Source organism: Drosophila albomicans, chromosome 3 (genome assembly GCF_009650485.2).
Source record: "Drosophila albomicans strain 15112-1751.03 chromosome 3, ASM965048v2, whole genome shotgun sequence".
Taxonomy (NCBI): domain Eukaryota; kingdom Metazoa; phylum Arthropoda; class Insecta; order Diptera; family Drosophilidae; genus Drosophila; species Drosophila albomicans.
The window spans coordinates 28538457-28557753 of record NC_047629.2 but is presented as its reverse complement, the minus strand read 5'-3'; the positions used below and the strand labels follow the sequence as shown (position 1 = coordinate 28557753).

The 19297-nt window shown below is 37.9% G+C and overlaps 3 protein-coding genes across 5 annotated transcripts; 2 read left to right on the top strand and 1 right to left on the bottom strand.

Moving 5' to 3' along the window:
• Window positions 1-2580: 2580 nt before the first annotated feature.
• LOC117566362 (sulfate anion transporter 1) lies at window positions 2581-6326 on the top strand. Its single transcript, XM_034245855.2, has 5 exons — window positions 2581-2894; window positions 2955-3717; window positions 4253-4996; window positions 5061-5209; window positions 5273-6326. Exons 1-5 carry the CDS (start codon window positions 2869-2871, stop codon window positions 5847-5849), a joined length of 2259 nt encoding a protein of 752 aa, XP_034101746.1. The 5' UTR covers window positions 2581-2868; the 3' UTR covers window positions 5850-6326.
• A 2997-nt stretch (window positions 6327-9323) lies between these two features.
• Window positions 9324-13275, top strand: LOC117569816 (CD151 antigen). 2 transcript variants are annotated; one of them, XM_034251137.2, is made up of 7 exons: window positions 9324-9514; window positions 10536-10680; window positions 11930-12013; window positions 12083-12274; window positions 12510-12605; window positions 12675-12971; window positions 13034-13275. In XM_034251137.2, exons 3-7 carry the CDS (start codon window positions 11936-11938, stop codon window positions 13079-13081), a joined length of 711 nt encoding a protein of 236 aa, XP_034107028.1. In that variant the 5' UTR covers window positions 9324-9514; window positions 10536-10680; window positions 11930-11935; the 3' UTR covers window positions 13082-13275. The 2 variants fall into 2 exon arrangements, with proteins under 2 accessions (XP_034107028.1, XP_034107027.1); XM_034251136.2 differs by having other exon boundaries at window positions 11927-12013.
• Window positions 13276-13595: 320 nt separating this feature from the next.
• LOC117569815 (arylsulfatase B) lies at window positions 13596-18958 on the bottom strand. 2 transcript variants are annotated; one of them, XM_034251135.2, is made up of 7 exons: window positions 18941-18958; window positions 16486-16847; window positions 16265-16424; window positions 15416-15901; window positions 15202-15359; window positions 14367-15143; window positions 13596-13679 (listed from the first exon to the last, which is right to left on the bottom strand). In XM_034251135.2, exons 2-7 carry the CDS (start codon window positions 16600-16602, stop codon window positions 13659-13661), a joined length of 1719 nt encoding a protein of 572 aa, XP_034107026.1. In that variant the 5' UTR covers window positions 16603-16847; window positions 18941-18958; the 3' UTR covers window positions 13596-13658. The 2 variants fall into 2 exon arrangements, with proteins under 2 accessions (XP_034107026.1, XP_051860310.1); XM_052004350.1 differs by lacking the exon at window positions 13596-13679 and having other exon boundaries at window positions 14003-15143.
• Window positions 18959-19297: the final 339 nt, after the last annotated feature.

Genomic DNA, 19297 nt, shown 5'->3' with positions numbered 1-19297 from the left:
TTGTCTAAAAACCAAAAAAAAAATGTATAGCAATCTAAAAGTCTCAAATGAACTAATTTCATTTATGGCTACAATCACATGACACTTGGCAAGCGAAGATGAAATCTTTCTGGATGCTCTAGGATACCATATCTTTGTCATCTGATCTGAGCAAACATGTGCTTTAATTCTGTGCATAATTGATCATGCCAAATCAATTGAATCACTTGATCTCAGGCAGCAATCAATTCAACAACTGCTGTAATTAGTGCGAGAGTCGCGTGATTGATCTTTCTTTCGTTCTCGCATGCAGCTTATAAATACATGTTTATGCACATACTCTATATAGTATATAGTCGCCATATAAAGAGAGCTTGCTTGACCCATTAAAGCCACTGAACTTGACATTGCAATACGAGTAACTAAGTGATGAGGCTGCCAGACACAAACGGTTTTCTCTCTTTGCAACGGGTCAACAAGGCAATGTGTCTTAAGTACAATTTAATCGCCTTTTTCTGCTGAGTCAATGACGCGTCTAACCGGTTCACAGTTGTTTATTTACTTCAGTTCAGACAGCCTGTTATATATATACATATGTATATTGTCACTTAGCACTGACTGTGTCCGGTGGTAACAGCAACCCAATATAATTATTTCCCATAACGGTTGTGCGTCCTAAACACATTTCCTCAGACCACCAACTACGGCGCTAAGCTCCAAATGTAGCATGCTTCAAGTTGAATCGGGCTAGTAAATTACTGCCAAACTGGTTTTTGAGAATATTTAAATACATTTCTACGAAATAATGTTATAAAAAGTGTTTAATTTTAGCAGTTGTTATGGGTATTGAGTCAGAGGAGACTTCTATGTTACTTTCAAATCATTGAAATGTTTTTATACCCGATATCCATATTATAGAAGGGTATAATAACTTTGTGCCGGCAGCCAATGTATGTTAAAGGCAGAAGGAGGCATATAAATTGCATAAAAATTTTAGTAGTTATTTGGGAAATACTTTTTAATGCCAAATAACGCTTACTATAATCAGGTCTTAGCTACTTTGGTTGAAAACCTGGTATATTTTGACCTCTGTGATATATTTCGAATGTAGTACTTTATTTATATACTAAACATGACATTCGATGTATTTTAGTATTATTGAGGTTTATTTTAAGCATAATACCGCACTGTTATGGGTCAATATGGGTATCGGGTATACCACAGTCGAGCACTTTCGATTGTAGCTTTCTTACTTGTTTTAAAAGAAATTCAACAGAAAAAAAACTGCGTTATAACTGTTGAATATTTCTAAGCTAACAAATTTTTCTGTCAACTCAATGACAAATGAAAGTATATTTGTTTTAGTTTAAATATTTTTGAAATTATTTTTCAAAACACAAACCTTTATTAAAAGTTCCAAAGCGATTTAAACTCTACTATATTTACTTATATATAATGTGCTACAATCTTTAAAAATAAACTCTGTTAATTATGCTAATTTCAAGAGTCAATATTATTTGTTTTCAATTTTTTTTTTCTGTTGTGAAATTCCTTTATTTTCGTATTCTTATCTTTGAAAAAGCATTCAGTCGAATCTCTGTAACATCTATTACAAAAATATGTGTAATGTGCATTGCATGAATTAATAAACAAATTACACATTTCTTAGAATCCAAAGTAAATTTATCCAGGAAAAAGTACCCAAATGATGCTGCATCATCAACGTTTACACGTATTTCAATAATATATTTGATAAATACAAAATAATAGTTTATTGCTCAAAACGAGCCTAACTGTGTAGACTTTATAAAGCAGGTGTTGATAGACAGAGTACACAACATTATATGCAGCTTTTGCTAAACTTTGTTTGGCAATTAGCAAATCAAATTGTTGGCAAAAGTTATTCATGAAATTTTGCAGAAATTGAATCGCCAGACATAATCGCACAATATGGTTTTGTGAGTGCAAATTAATAATCGATGCAAGACAAGCAGAAACACTAAAATTTCACTCGATTCGATTCGACTCGACGTCAATAGACAATTCTGGCCAGACAGAGGGCAATGCTGCGTATGCGTAATCAATGCGATAGATAAGCAACTAACACTGTTGAATTTCGTCAGTGTCGTCAGAGTTGTATTTTATTCTGAGAGTTCTTGCCGCGATGCGTATTCTATACAATGTTTTTTTGTTAAACACAGCAAACCACAATGGTCAGCTGCCCAACGCATGTGGATCCAATGATTCGACCAATTAGATATTGGTGTTAATTTGTGCTATAGAGGAACAAACGGAGGCCTGTATTTATACCCTGCAGTGTGGCCATTGTGGTTTCAGTCGTGCTTTGAACGTGAGTGCTGAATGGTGGTTGAATTGGTGGTCTGATACCTAACTGAGTGGTGCTAATTATAGTTAGATAACACGGCAATTGTAACTGGCAAATACTGTGATTATTGCCCCTGGGATTAATATATAATTGTAGTCTAATCTATGTTCATTAGAGTCATATTTTCGCTACACTCGTAAATCTATATTTTTGCAAGCAATACTAGAAATACTTATTTTCTATAGATTACACTAATCTATCAAATACTTTTGCAGGAAACCAAACGTTTTCTGGAATCCCAGCGTAAATGCGGTTATGGACGTTTGATAGAATTGAATCTACTTCCGGAACCGCGAATTATACCGAATACTTACTTAATACGTCAAGGAGAAGCGACTCAAGCAGGAGAAGAGGAAGATACTGAAGAGGATCGCATAGCTCGTTGGAGAAACGCGGAATATCAGAGAGATCTGCAGGCCCATCGCTATACAGACACCCATGTGGAGATAATAGAAGTAACTGAAGACACCGAGCAACTGGCCGTGGAAGAGGCCGAGCACACAATGCCCAACGAACAGGAGAATCCAGAGTGAGTAAACTAACTATAAACCAGGAAGGAATTATTTTCTAATTTCTAATTGCTTTGCAGAACCAAACCGCTTAACAATAATAATAACAATGGCAGCAATGGCAGTGGAACTGGGAGTGGAAAGAGCGCACAAAGTAAACCAAAAATACAACCAAAGTATCGCATCCATCGAGATGTGCTCACACAAGAAGTGGTCATCAAGGAGACGGGCTATGCGGCCAGAGACAAGAGTATTCCCTCCTCGCTCCTCAATTGCTGGCGCGGTTGGAACTTCTTCGCGCTCTTCACCGGCATCATACCCATCCTACAGTGGCTGCCACAGTATTCGCCGCGTCGTGATCTCATCGGTGATATCATAGCCGGCTTTACGGTTGCCATCATGAATATACCGCACGGCATTGCCTACGGTATTTTGGCCGGCGTCTCTGCGGGAAATGGTCTCTACATGGCCGTGTTTCCGGTGCTGGTTTACATGCTGCTCGGCACCTCTAAGCACATATCCATTGGCACCTTTGCCGTGGCCAGCATGATGACCCAAAAGGTGGTGCAATCCTATGCCAACTTTGATCCAAATGCAGTGAACGCAACGATAGTGGCAACAACAGTATCGCCCCTTGCATTGCTTGCCACAACAACAACAACGACGACGACGGCACCAGCATCGCCGTTGTCACTGATTGTGGAATCAAGTGCAGAGGGTGCAACAACAGCTGCAACGTTGCTGCTGCAGAATGCGACGACAACAATGTTGCCACATCCAGCAAACGTCATCACCACCCTGGAGGTGGTCACAGCTCTAGCTTTTACCGTGGGCATTATCAATGTAAGTGTGAGGCAAGAACAAACATTTCATAGATAACATTATTGCGTAAGACGTATCATAAATATCTCAGACAGAAACTTCAGATAGAAGCAACTTTTATTTGAGCAGTTGTCGAAGTGAACATATAATCTGATTTGTATATATTGACTAGTTATCTTTAGATGAAGCTGTCGTCTCTCATCATCATTAATAATCATTTATACTATTCTAAAGATCACTCGCAAATAGTGACAAGCTTTTTAATGGCAATCGTTTTATGCACTTTACTAGTTTGCTATAAAAACCCGCCACATTTTCAGTTTGTCTTCTTTATTGACTACCGCTTATCTACCCTTTTTGCAAATATGTTTTGAATATCAGTCTTGAATGCTAGGAAACTTTTTAAAAATGTAATCTTAGTGCAAGAATTCAGTATCTCTAAATACGTCATTTGTATTCTTAAAAATGTGGAGAGGCTTGATTCATCAGATAACTTGCTCTATTTCATTGACATTATCTCAATTACCCCTCTAATCAATTCCATCTTCAATTGCAGCTGCTCATGTCCTTCTTCAGGCTGGGCACACTGGCCTCACTGCTGAGCGAGCCTCTGGTGAATGGCTTCACAACGGCAGCTGCCTGTCACGTGGTCACCGCACAGTTAAAGGATGTGCTAGGAGTTACAGTGCCGCCCAAGAAGTCAGCCTTCAAAATCGTGTTAACTATCATCGATGTGGTGGAATTGATACCAAAAACGAATCTTGTCAATTTTGGCATCTGCATCACCATCATCATCTTCATGACCGTTTGCAACGAATGCCTTAAACCATGTCTGAGCAAACGCTGTCGCTTTCCATTTCCCGGAGAACTAATCGCCATCATTGGTGGTACTTTAATTTCAAAATTGTGCGGCTTGGAAGAGAACTTCCATATAAAACCCGTGGGCGATATTCCTAACAGTCTGCCAACTCCTGAATTTCCGCGAATGGATCTGGTGCCCATGGTGGCTGTCGATGCTATTGCGATTGCCATTGTCACGTACTCTATCATTATGTCCATGGGCTTGACATTTGCCAAGAAACACAACTACGAGGTGCGTGCAAATCAGGAACTCTTTGCCATGGGCGTGGGCAATATGGTGGGCGGCTGTTTCTCCTGCATTCCCATGGCGTGCTCTCTATCCCGCTCGGTTATACAGGATCAAACAGGTGGCGTCTCGCAGATTGCTTCCCTAGTGTCTGCCTCGCTGGTGGTGGCGACTATCATGTGGGTTGGACCCTTCTTCAGTGATTTGCCAAGGGTATGTAGATGTCATTTAACACATTTTGGAAACCATTTTTAACTATTGCCTATTTCAATTGCAGTGCGTGTTGGCTGGCGTTATTATTGTGGCGCTGAAGCCCATGTTTATGCAGGTGAAGGAGCTGAAGAAGTTCTCCAAGCAAGGCAAACTGGAAATGTTCACCTGGATATCCACGTTCCTCTGTGTGGTGCTCATCGATATCGATGTTGGGTAAGGTCTAAAGTTAAGTGATCTATAATTGCATTTAATTATTCGTCTTCCCTTCCCTTACAGTCTGCTAATTGGTGTTTGTGTGTCGCTGTTGGCGTTGTATATTAAAGGACTGAAACCCTACTCCTGCCTACTCGGCTACATGCCAGAGGCGCCTGGCATCTACATGGACATGACGCAGCATCGCAATGTGATGCAAGTGCCGGACACGCGCATCTTTAGGTATTGTGGCTCGCTCAATTTCGCCACTAGCCTGTTCTTCCGTCGCGCCCTTAACGAAGCTGTTGGTCTGGACAAGAATAGCAGCACTAAAACAGTCAAGACAAAGACCACCTATGCGCAGGTGGCACAAAATGGTGGCAAGTCCTTCGATGGACAGTTCGTGGAGGCTTCAAACTCGTTTCAGTTTCTCATACTGGACTTCTCGATGCTGGGCCACATCGATGTGGCCGGCTGCGGTACGCTTAGTGATATAACCAGGGAGCTGAAGACGCGCGGTGCTCGTCTACTGCTGGCCAGTCCCGTGGATCGCGTGTACGACACTCTGATGCACAGCATGGCCCTCAGCGAGGGTCCATTCGAGATCTTTCCGACGCTTCACGATGCCGTGGAATATGCGAATGCCTATCGCACGGCGTGAGATTCATAATAATGTGATAGCAGCAACTTGTGGATTGTAACACCAAACTTATAACGTTAACCAACTAAGCTTTAAGTTTCCTTTTCAAGTTCGTTGCCGTCTTGCAATCGTTCGAGATTTAGGCTAAGTTCGTTTAAGTGCCCTAAAGCGATTGATCATGAGATCATCGGATTGTTACCTATTACCAAAATGCCAGATACAATAATATTTTGTACTTAAAGCAAAACAATTGGGCCCCTACCCCCATAGATCCCTAGTGGAGGGGGGTGCGTGGCGTTTAGTACCTAGAACTATGCACCGCCGATCAACTAAAAAAAAAAAAAAAAACAAATATAGTAACTGAAACTGTAAAAATGTATTTTGTGCAATTTGTACCGAAAAGTTATCAATACAGATTTAGAACCTAAGCTTATGTAAAGCCAATTGTGAACTGTACATAAAGATTAAAATGAGAAGTTTGTATTTACATACATGCAATTACTGGAGTTTTATTTCACATTCAAAATTGTAAATATAAAAAACAAATCCTTCAACATTCAGGTCTTAGAAAATACACCAAATTACCAAAGTCGCAAACAATTTCCATAATCAGCCTAAAAGTATGCTACACAATTTTATACGCAACTTACATTCCACAAATGCTGCTTAACGGAAATGCCGAGCGAGCGAGCGGGATGGAGCGAGAACACAAGCCTTCAGTCCCTGTCATCGTCACGTACAATCGCAATGCTGACACCGAGCAATTAGCAGGTAAAATGACTAAGTAAAGTCAATTTTCGTAAATTTCGGGTATTCGCGTTAATTTGTTTGTCTAAAAGCTGTCGCTAAGCGTATAATATGTACATACGTGTGGGAGGAAGCCAACCGACTACTGTCTACAGCAAATAGTAGTAAACTCAAATAGTAAATAAAGAGCTGATTAGTAATCTTACAGTCCGGTCAGTGTCAGGTGGATAAGGTCAAGTCCAGACTAGAGCTTGGGAAATTAACCAAATTTATTGGACGCATATGAAAACAATTAAGTTAAGTCCGATTAAAACCGATTAGAATGGGATTTTGTTGCGTTTTGCGGTTGTCCAGCTCAAGTTTAAGTCAAGTTCTCTGTGCTGAAGGCAATGTCGTTGTGGTAAAATAGTCGTAAATCGAGCATACGAGGGCAAATACTAAACTATTTCTATGAGAATTGACAGAAGGACTGTGAACTAAATCAGCATTAGTCGATATGTGAAAATAGTTCTGGGAATAAATGCTTGGTTTTCATAAGTTAAGTTATTAATACACTTAATAAATATTATTTTACTAGGTTTTCGTAGTTTAACATATACTGAGTTAATCAATATAGATTAAATATCAATATTATTCAATTTAGGATGAATCGCCATAGGTGTTGTCATTGCTAAATGTTTGGGAAACAATTTAGTCAAAAATAAATACTTTCGAAGGAAATGTTCCCCACATCCTAATGCCAACAACATCCAAAATTGTTACGTCAAAAGTTCATTGAAAACGAACTCGGAAAACCAAAAAAAAAAAAACCTTCAACAATTAGCGACATAATTTAGTTAGACAAACAAATTGGTTGCCCAAACATTTGGCCAAGACAATTTCATAAGCAATTTTCATGCTAAGGTCAAAGTGAGTTTTGTCTGCGCCTGCCGATAGCACAAAAGTACGAAAATAAAATAACCCATAGTCGTAGTAGTTGTAGCGCCTTTCAATACTTGTGTCTAGCGAATGCCTAATTCGTTTATTGTTAACTTCACAAAATTGTTGGCTTGTTTAGCACTTTTATGGCTCTGTTAACACCAAGTGGCCCGACTCATCTCAATGCTCTCGGAACGGTTCAGCATTCAGCTTGCATGGCAAAAAATAGAAAAACAATTACACTGCCTGTTAATAATATTGTTGTTATTTTCGTTGTTGTTCATGCCGACGTCGAAGTCATCGTATTTGTTTTTGTTGCTGCTGTCAAACATTTTGCATCTGACACACGCTGTGGGAACCTTTTTTTCAGTTTTACAGTCGCTATAAACTTTTTTATATCTGTAAATATGCACATTTTTTTTACTCAGCAATTGAGAATAGAAAGGGGAATTTTAAATTTAGCCGTTAAACAAATAGAAATGAGAAAAAACTTGAGAAAAATGTAAACAAAAATTGTAAAACTTTGTCTTACGTTTTATTTTTTTTTTTAATAAATAGAAGATAGGGGTTCTAATCAATCATATTTTCCTGTATATGATTACTTTTTTATTATTTTTTAAATATAGGGTATTTCTCAGTCAAGTATGCACTTAAACGTATTTAAAACATCTCAAAATGGTCAAGCCACAGCTTCAGATTCGTTGGGAAATCACTTTGCATTTAGTTAAGAGTCTCTTAAAGTGCTGCAACCATCATTCACATTTACGGGCGAACTTTATGTGATTTTAAACAAGTCAATTAATAAAAACACACGAGGTTCTATATTCAATATAGAAACTCAATTCTTACTCATATGCATGCTTATGATTAATGTGAGTAAGTGCGAGGCTCGTTGAGTTTTCTGAAGGTGACAAGCTCCAAAGGCGTTAAATTATTGCATTTATTTCAAATGATTCCAACATGAAAACATTTAGAAGTCGTCTAAGTGGAAAGAACAGGAATGAAAACACAATTAAAGCACTAATACGAAACTTAATATGATATATGATTTCTTCGTGTTTGTCAAGTACATAGATTTATGCGTTGCTATGTACTATTTTCCGAAAATTAACAAAATTCTGAAATAATATTTGAAATTTTTAATAAGTACATACAATTATGTGATGACTTTACTTCCTATCTATAAAGAACATTTCAGAAAAACATCGAAATTCACTTACAAACTATTATTTTAAGAATATGGTTAAGCGAATAGGAATTCATTCATATTATGAATGCAGTTATTATTGCGCATATTGAAATGTTCAAAAGTCTACTGTTCAACAGTTCAACTTAAAGTAAAGTTTTTAAAATATTCCCTTACGTCTAATATTTCAAGTGCGCGCTGTGCAAAAATTGCATAAAATGAAACAAAGGCTATGGCTATGAAGAGAAAAACGCCGCGCCGTACTAAAAACATGTTTTGTTTACTCAATACATTTTCACATGCTGAGCCGATACGAACAACAACAAGTAAGAAAAAAAAGACGAAGGAAAAAAAGAAGTAAATGAAAACAAAAACAAATACTAAAGGTACTGAGCAGTATTTGCGGTTTGTAAGCCAAGCTCAAAGCTCTTCTCTCCTCTCCTCACTATCTCTGTGCACTGTGTTGTGCGTCTCTTTTGCACCTGCATTGGCGATCGACATTGTACCGAGTGTGCATTGTTGTAAATTTCGCTCAGCGCAGAGACAGCGTCACTGAGCAGCAGCAGAGCCAGCAGAAGCAGAAGCAGAAGCACAACGAAGCTCTTTGTGAGCGAAACTAATAAAAAACCAAGCTTCCAATCTGTTCCCACAACCAGTTCCAAGCGAACACTCGTGCGGTGGAGACGGTGTGGAATAAATATTTTGGAAAGACTTCTACAAGCGCCGTGTTGCTGCCGCTGTTGTTGACTGTTTACGGCTGCCGACGCTATACTCAACAATCATTTTTGTGCTGTGCAAAAAATTCATACAACGAAATTATAATAAAAGCGATAAAGTGAGTTAATGTCTAGTTAAAATGCAATACAAGTATGCAAAATAACACTGCACCCAAGAGCGGGATACATTAGTTGCAATGCATTATTACATTGTAAGGATAAACTGATGGAAAAGCTTGATGCAAAAACAAAAACAGACACACACACACAAAGTAAAATGAAAAAGTTGTTTGCCATGGTTTTGACAATAACAACAGCAACATAATCAACAATAATAATAACAACTCGCGAGCAACAACAATTCATTAACAATTATCAGCTGCAAAAGGCCGACAGAAAAATGAATGTAATTTAATTACAAACAAACGAAATACAATAAAAAGCAAAGAAAACGGGACTTAAGTAGCTCAAATAATTAATATTTATATTAAATTTACAAATTATTCGCAATCAGTTAATAACATTATGTGTGTGTGGTGCGTGTTAAGACTTATATAAGTATGTACAACAAAAAATTACAGCTTCAACAATAAACTTAAAAGCTCAATAAAAACAACAAAACAAAATTGCAAAAAGTGTCATAAGAAATGAAGTAAGAAAGCGCTAAGAGCGAGTGCACGATCGTAAAATACCCTGTAACAATTAATTCTGAAAAATCTAAATGGAAAATATATTTAGAAATAATAAAAGTAAAATTTAATTTTTTAATTCCAATTGGTTGGTAAAAAAGTTTTATGGCTAAAACACCTGGCATTTATAAATTAAAGAGTATTATATCCAAGAAATATTGTCACGAGACAAAAGTCAATATTAATAATAGGCTAAGTAAATTCGCAAACAGCGCATCACTTAAAAATTCGATATAAAACAAAGATTATAAAACTCTAAAGTACCTCGAGAACAACTCGTAAACTCAACAGGAAATCGTAGCTACTGTGACAACAACAACAACAACAATAATAACACTGCAAATTAGTCGAGTCATAAAAATTCAAAGATTTTATGAAATAAGCAAATACAATAGATATTTTTTTTTGTATGGCTTAACATTAACAAGAGTTTTCTAATTTTTCTTTGTAGTTCCTGCCGAATCTTTTGCCACTTAACTCTAGCCTGCAGCAAAGCAAAAGCAAGTAGCAAAATTATTAATAGTTAATTGCAAGCAAAAAGCGTCAAAATTGGTTACTTAACGAAAACCTCGTTTGTGCTACACGAAGGCAACAGAGTAAGTAGATAAAAAAATAAACATTTTTAACTCAAATGACAAAATTGTTGAATAAAGAATTTATAGAGAGCAACGACTTTCATTTCCGATTAAGAAATGCACAAGTTGACACTTTTAAATACTGCAGTCATTTGAGTATTAAGTTAAGATCGAATTTCGTAAACTAAAACCAAGAAACCGATTATAACAATCTTTTTCTATAGTATGCCATAATTATAATACTCTAGATTAGCTAAGTACTAGCACTTAACCTGCTAACATAGAGTAACATCATTATTATGTGTAGCAGTGATGGGTAATTATCATAAGATCAGATAAAGCTGCTAATTGGTTTAAGTTTTTGCATATGCGAAAACACGTCTGACAACGCCCTGTAATTAATGACGACTTTCAGATGACTTACTGTCAACTTCGACACGATTTTCACTATGTGTACCTTAACTACATAGTTGTTTAGCTATATGTACTCGATAAACAAACAAAAAATACAGTGTGAGAACATTTTTTTAATAACCGCAATTAACTGACGAATCTCAAGGGGCTCATTTAAATTTAAAAATCCAGCTTGAGCCGAGATGTCGTTTAGATGCGATATTGCTAGAGAGTGGGGAGCATTACGATTACTCATCCGATGTAATTATTTATAATTTATGTATAGAACTGAGCACTTTAATGATTGAAAGTTGTATGTGTTTTGGTTTAGAATAGCACAATTATCTGATTATTTTTGAAGTACTTAAAGTACTTTTATTTATTAACGACTATCGCATTTGTGTTTTATTTTGTATTTTTTTGGCTCGAGTCGTACACCTAGTTTGCCTTAGAAACAACAACCAATAACAGACATTCCCGACTTTAAAATGTAGTAGCTCAAGTAAAAGCTCAAGGCATGCAGTGTAGCGAGTTGCCATCCACAAAATAAGCTCCACATGCCAGCAGAGCGGCAGCAATAGTAGCAACAATAGCGCGTGCGCTTGTCTAATGCTTCGCCTCGGTTACGTTGGCGTCGACGCCAGCAGCGCCGTCACAGTTGCCGTATTAAAGTGGGTCAGGGTTAAGTGTACTTCAGCCTCAGCTGCGAGCTGCGCATGCGCTGTTCATTCGCTGCTGTCTACGCATTACGCGCTCAGCTGTCGTTTGAACAGCGTCTTCAACAGTTACATCGCGCTCTCGTAAAACTTCTACTACTTGCATTCCATACTCTCACACGCTCTTTCACACTCTCTTTTACTCTCACTCTCTCAAGCAGGACGACATGGGGTTCAGTTCACGCATGGACTGCTGCGGGCAGTTCGTCAAATACAGTTTGTTTATTGCAAACTTTGTGATGTTTGTAAGTTGCATAAATTAAATTACTTTTTATTGTTGTTTTACTTAATTACATTTTACATTTATTGCTCAGGTGGGCGGCGCCATTGTCTTCTGTCTGACACTGTGGACGCTGGTGGATCGCAGCTTTGTGAATGAGCTTTTGGGCACGAATCTGTTCTCTGGCGCTGTTTATGTGTTGCTTGTCACCTCGGTCATCATTTGCCTGGTCTCTTTCCTAGGTTGTGTGGGAGCCGGCAAGGAAGTCAAATGCTTGCTCTTAACGGTGAGTAAAGAGATAATAGAATAGAAGAGAGTGCGACGAAAAGCCTTGATCTACTCTTAAGCACTGACTAAGCAAAAAATCAAATTTTAATCGATGTGCAAGGGCGTAGAAATCTTTGAGGTTTTGCCACTTTTTTCGATTTCTGTTAAATATCTCAAACATTGTAGTAGTTGCGCATTATCTTCACTTATTTTCGAGTCGAAATGTTTAACATCTATTTACATACCATCCACAGTATTTCATAATCGTAGCTTTGGTTTTCGTGACCATGCTAATTGGCGGTGTTTTGGGCTACGTGTTTCGAGAGCGAGTGCAGCAGACCATGCGACAGGTAAGGCTCAATACACCACCTCAACCACTAACTACCACACATTAACCATCCATCCATGTTGATTACCAGGAAATGCGATCAACCATGGCATTGTATGGCGGTCGCCGTGAGATTACACAGGCCTGGGACTTGACGCAGGAGCGTCTGCAGTGCTGCGGTGTCGACACCTGGCATGACTGGAATCGTTATGGCCCCGTGCCGGAGTCGTGCTGTCAGGAACTGTTTGGCGGACAGCGCAAGGAGTGCACCATCTTTCCCACCATCACGAATCTGCACAATCAGGGTTGTCTCTATGTGGCGACAAACTTCATCCGAGATCATGCGGCTGTCATTGGTGGCACATCGATTGCGGTGGCCATATTGATGGCAAGTTACTTTTTTAATCTATTAAATATTCAATTATATTAATAGTTTCCTTTCTTTAACAGATCTTTGGCATGATATTCTCCTGTCTGCTATTCAATATGATAGAATAGCGCCACGTTGGAGGAGCGAAGATGACAAAAGGCAACGCTCCGAGTGAAACCCATTTGTAATGTTATCTTAAGAGTATTATCCGAATGTATGATATGTTAGATCCCCTCGTAAACGTTAAGTCTCTCCGTTTGTATTATGTAATTTTATATACTGTATTTTTGCTTGTATGTACTTTAAATATGTACCTAGCGTATATCCATGTTATGTTATCATCTGTTACATAATTTTGTATTAACTTTTTATACGTTTTGTTATCATTCGAGTATAAGTAACTCCCCAAAAACTCCATCTATTATATACGCACATATGTTATTTGTTAACTTTTAAGATTTCTTTCTATTGTCCGAAAAGAATTTAAGCGCCTGTAAAACGTTTCAAATTCTTTTTATATCAATATAAGTAAAATTCCTAATAATAGCTGAAATTGGCAGAAAAATTTACGTCTTTTAACTGTAATCAGTTTTGCTCTAGACTTTGTAGCCCTGGTTCACATCATTTGAAATGTCAGACACAAGTTGATCCACTTCTAAACAAATATTTATTGATTTTCAATTAAATTGCAACACAGGTCGTCTGCTATTGTCGTTTCCATGGAAGCTAGAAACAATGTAAAGTTGATCCAATTCAGAAATGTTTTATTATTGAAGTAAAAGCACACACTTTACACAATGAAACAGCTGTTACTATTAGCACAAATGGCCTTAATTCAATAACAGCAGACTTTCATAATTATTAACATAAAAATAAAAAAAGACAAATATGAATGATATGATATAAATAAGTTATACACACATACATGGTAAAAATATTAACAGCAAAGTGTGTAAATTATTTTATTTAATTCTTACTTAGAGAATTAAAATGAAATGAAATACAAAACTAATCACAGGACTTTTATTCTAGAAAAAAACAGTTTCATAAAGCAAAAATTGCTATTTGCAAAAAAGAGCGAAGCTTGCTGCAGATTGAAATGAAAATCAAAGATAAAAGTAAATTATGTTCATTATAAACAAATAGAATGGAACACAGAACTGAAATTCGGCAACAATTAAAAGGTATTTCAAAAGAACGAAACGGAATTGAAACACTAAAGATTAATTTTTAACAAAATATTCAGTTTAAAACAACATATAATACAAAAAACACATTTGGTTTACACACGAAATTAGTCAATAATACAAGTAGTTAAGAAAAACATAAAAATAATATTTAAAATTAATTAGTTAATAACTAAAGAGCATACTTTACAGCAACATGTAAACAAGAGAGACAAGAGAGCCATACCCAATTGAAGATGTTCCATTTGGATCCCCCAGATCCCGCTGTGATTGTCGTGTCATTCCACCATTCCCAGTAGCCGCCATGGAACGCGGGATTGGCACGCAAGTCAGGCGTATTCACTCGAACACTATCGATGGCATTAATGCGAAACTGTTGCACTTCCTGCTCGAGTAACTGCAGCTGCAGAGGATACAAATTGGCCAGGTTATAACGCTCACACGGATCCTTTGCCAGGTTGAAGAAACATGGCGCCTCAAGAGGCTGACACAGATAAATGGATTGCGTGAAATTCTGTTCATTGCTAGGACAACGATGTGTGGCATCTGCCCTTAGCTGTTCGATGCGATCGTTGGTCAGTGATCGTGTGCCCAGGACCTGTTGCACCTCCGAGGAGAGCACATGTTGCGCATAGTAGGCACTGAGGGGATCATCCTCCTCAGTTGGCAAGTCGCCCAGCCAGTTGTCATAGCGACCCTCAAAGCTGCTGCCATTCACGTACTTCAAGTTGTCACGCATATAGGAAGAATAGCCAAAAATGTCGTCCATCACATGCAGCAATCTCCGCGACTGCGGCTCCAAATTGCCACTCAAAGATGGCCACATGTTGACACCATCCAGCGGCAGGTTGGCCGGAAGCTGAACTCCCGCAGCAGCTGCCAAAGTTGGCAGCCAGTCGATGGCGTGGATCACTTGATTGGAGACGTAGCCACGTTGCTCCAACAATGGACTCCAAATGGCGCCGGCTGAACGTATGCCACCTTCCCAGGGAGATTCCTTTTGCTACAGCAAGATAAATGTCTATTAAATGGAGTACTCTATGGAGACAATTGATACTTACGCCACGATAGGGATAATTGGAGCCAGAGTTCGAGTGAATGCCCACTGTGGGAGCGCCGTTGTCCGAGTAGAGCAGCACAATGCTGTTGTTGAGCATTCCACGATCTGACAGAGCGCGCACTGTTTGTCCCACGCTCTTATCCAGACTGGAAACCATGCCTAAAAAAGAGAGAATTAAGTCTTCTCACTTCCCTCACTTTATTTGCTGATCTCACCCGCATAAGTTCGTCTCTTAGCATCGGAGATGTGAGAGAACTTTGCCACCTCCTCAGGAGGCGCCTGCATCGGTTGATCCTCGTTGCCCGTGTGCACGGCCAGATGACTGAGCACCATGAAAAGCGGACGACTGCGATCATGTTGCTCGATTACACGTCGTGCTTCGTTTGTGAATGCCTCTGTGGCATAAGTTCCATTATCGAGATGCCAACGCTTAAGATCCCTGCGGAAATCCACACCTGAAGAATAGTTCTTGTCCAGCATATGATGTGTGTGATCGTAGTAATCGATGTAGCCATTGTAGTAGCCATAGTGATGATCAAAGCCACGCATTGTAGGCGTCAGATCCTGACGCCAGAAACCCAAATGCCATTTGCCAATCAGCTCTGTGGCGTAGCCTGCATCCCGGAAAAACTGCGGCATGAGACGCTCACTCAAGGGAAGGCCCCAAGGTTCGTCGGGTATCTGCACAAAGTGTTGCATGCCTGGAAGATGAGATTAATGTGTTAATACTAAAGTATGAAAATTTCTCTACATAATTGAAGTGATCTAATGAATTAACATTATTTTCCCCCCCTTATTTTCCAGTTTTTTATTTATTAATCTCAATTTTAATTTGATGATTATAAATTAAAACAATTTGCTGGTTACTTTAATTCTGAGTTGGAAAATTGATTTATTTTTCCCCCATTTTTTCCGGTTTTATATTTATTAATCTCAAGTGTAGTTTTATGGTATATTATAAATCAAAACAACTTGCTGGTCACTTTAATTCTCAGTTGGATTATTTATGTTTTGTCTAAAGTTGACATTAATAGATGACCGAAAAAATATCTTTAAGAACTTACCTGTGTGTATGGGATACTTTCCGGTGAGGAGCGTTGCTCTCGAAGGTGTGCAGAGATTGGGCACATAATGTCGATTCAATATAATGCCATTATAGGCCAAAGCATCGATGTTGGGCGTAAGAATTTGATTTGAGCCATGGAAACTTACATCATTGAAGCCCTGAAAAAGTTAAAAATATGAAATAAATCTTCATATTGAAGGTAAATTTATTTTTACTTACCATATCATCTATGAGTATGATTATAATATTTGGCTTTGTGGACTGCGTTGCTCCTTGACATTCTAAAATGCAAAGGATCACACTCAGCAGTAAACCGAGCAGCTTCAGTGACCCCATTTCGTATAAACTTTTAGTTGAATTTAACAGATTTTACGATTTAATTGGTACAATTTTGATGGTAAACTGAATTTTATTGCACTTGTCGAGATTTATTTATGCTCACTCTTTAGTCTTATCTGCAGTAAGCTAAAAATACTTGGCGTGCCTTCAGTTTTATAGAGTCGAGACTTTTTTTATAGGCTTGATAAAGTCAGCAATTTTGGTTTAAACACATCCATAATTCAACAATACATTTCGAAACACTGAAATGCGGAAAGTCAAAAGAAAAACTTTATTCAAATTTTGTAACTTTCGTGAAGTATTTTACTTTGTTTTATGAATGAATTTTCTATTTTACTAAAATAAATAATCATTTTTTTTTGCAATGCTTGGAAATGGACTTTTTAAACCTAAAATTGTGAATTTTCAATTTATATTTCCTACATAAGAAGACAATCTAGTAAATCATTGTTATGCAATGAAACGCAGTTGTCAATAAGATTTCAAATTCAATTCCAGGTAAATGAAAATTCAAAATTAGGCCTTAATTGGGAACTATTGCAGCACTTGATGATTTTTATGCAATTCGAAATGATGTGGTGTTAATGTTGGGTTGTGAAGTCCGTAGTTTCGCAAATTATGCTGAACTTCAACCTCTCTTGCATAGCACAGTGGACGAACCAAGCTACAATTACCATAACTATATATGATCTACACGCCGGTTATGACTTCACTCGCTTTACGAGCCTGTTTTTCGTTTTATCATTGTGAAAATAGCGCCGGAATTGTCTTTGGACTCATTAAACCAACTCTGCTATTATGGCTTTTCATATATAGTTATAGATGTGAGTTGGATTTTGCAAAATGTGCTCGCAATCGCATTAATACGCTGTGATGTGTGCATTCGAGTATTGAGAAATCATTTCAAGAAATTATAAAAGTTCCATTTGAGACCTGATCTGACCTTGTCTGATCACTGAACTAACAAAACTGGGAACAGGTGTTGCCATTGCTGAAGGTCAAAGATCTTAGTCATTCAAAAAGGAGTTTTCAGTTTCATTCATCGGGTTTTTGTTTAAGTCGGTGTTCTGGCGGGCAGAGAAGACAACAAAATATATTTAAATGTATACTAAGTTAATTGCTGATTAGCAACACGATCGCCGGCAATGCCAATTGAGACTGGTTTAACTTAGTTTTTAGGGGGGAATTTCAACACGACTCGTCAACGCTTGTAATTCTCTGTGTTGTTGCGTTGTTTTTTTCTGGTTGTTTTTTATTTTTATTAGTTGGCGAGGATTTGTGTAAGTTACACGAGGCCAACATTGTGGGCAACATTGGGCAACGGATCGTGTTAGCAATGTGACGAACTTGTCTTTAGGTCTCATTCACTTTCTGATAGGTGTTGCAGTAATTTCTGTTGAGGGTGTTGCAATTGTTGAAGAACTCACGACAATAATTTGATGTAGTCAAGTTTACCCTTAACTTTATTCACGGATTTGTGTCTCAGTTTTCCTAATGGAACTTGATGAATTTTGTTTAGTATTGCAGTCTAATAAAAGCGAAGAAATTAAAGTCACTGTCACATAGTTGGTATACAAAAACGCGATTTGGCTTATTGACTTCATTTATATTTAGCCAATAAAATTATGACATAATGTTTATCTATAAAACAGTTTCCTAGAAGTTAAAAAACAGTTCTTTCATTTGCACTCGCATAACAAAAGTTTCACTTTCATTCGCAACTTATATTTGGCATTATTGTTTAAGCATTAAGAATTCTTTATTTTATATTCAGTCAATTAAATTCAGCATAAATTTGTATTCCTAACAAAATCAGAATGTCAACATTTTTACTTTCACTCTCAGCTTCTATATGGCCACCTGGTTTAAGCATTTGGGATTCTTAATTTTATATTTAGACAATTAAATTTCAAATAAATGTGGATTTTTAGACCATTTCGTAAACGTCAAAGAAGTCTTCTTTCGTTGGCACTTTCATAACTAAAATTTTCACTTTCATTCTCAACTTCTTTTTTGCAAATCTTGCTTAGCATTTGTTATGCTTGATTCGTTGGATTGGGAAATGTTACAGCGATCAGTTTTTCCCTTGACTAAACATTGCATCACTTGATCGTAAACGTTTTCTTTTCTTTCTTTTTTTTATTTTAAACACTTTTGCCGCGTCTCTTTTTTGTTTTGCCATCTGACTTGCCATTTGCAAACTCCACCCACAGCAGACACAAACAATCAACGATCCAGCGATCGACAGCCAAACAATCGATACACGCGATAACAATAGCAACAACAAAACGACAACAAGACAACAATGTGTGGTCTGAACTCTGCTGATCCTTACAGCTGGGTCTGCTACACGCGACTAAGCCCGCTACTTGCTGTCACTTGCCATTTTAATAGGCAATGTTTACGAGCTGAGACTGTGACGTCACACCTCGACCGCGAGCGCGCTGAGTTAAACGGTTGATACGATACGAATCGTGACTCGTGCACGACGAGTGCCCATATAAAATACACTGAGAGAAGCGAAAGTGAAACACACAAGCGGCATGTCGAAAGTGCAAAGATAAACAGCTGTGTGAGAGACTGAATTAGAGCAAAAGAGTGTAGTTGAAGAGCGTGGCATAGAGAGAGAGAGAGAGGGCGAGAGAGAGAGAGGTAATCAGTTAGCCATTGCCCTCTTGTTTATCACGTATAC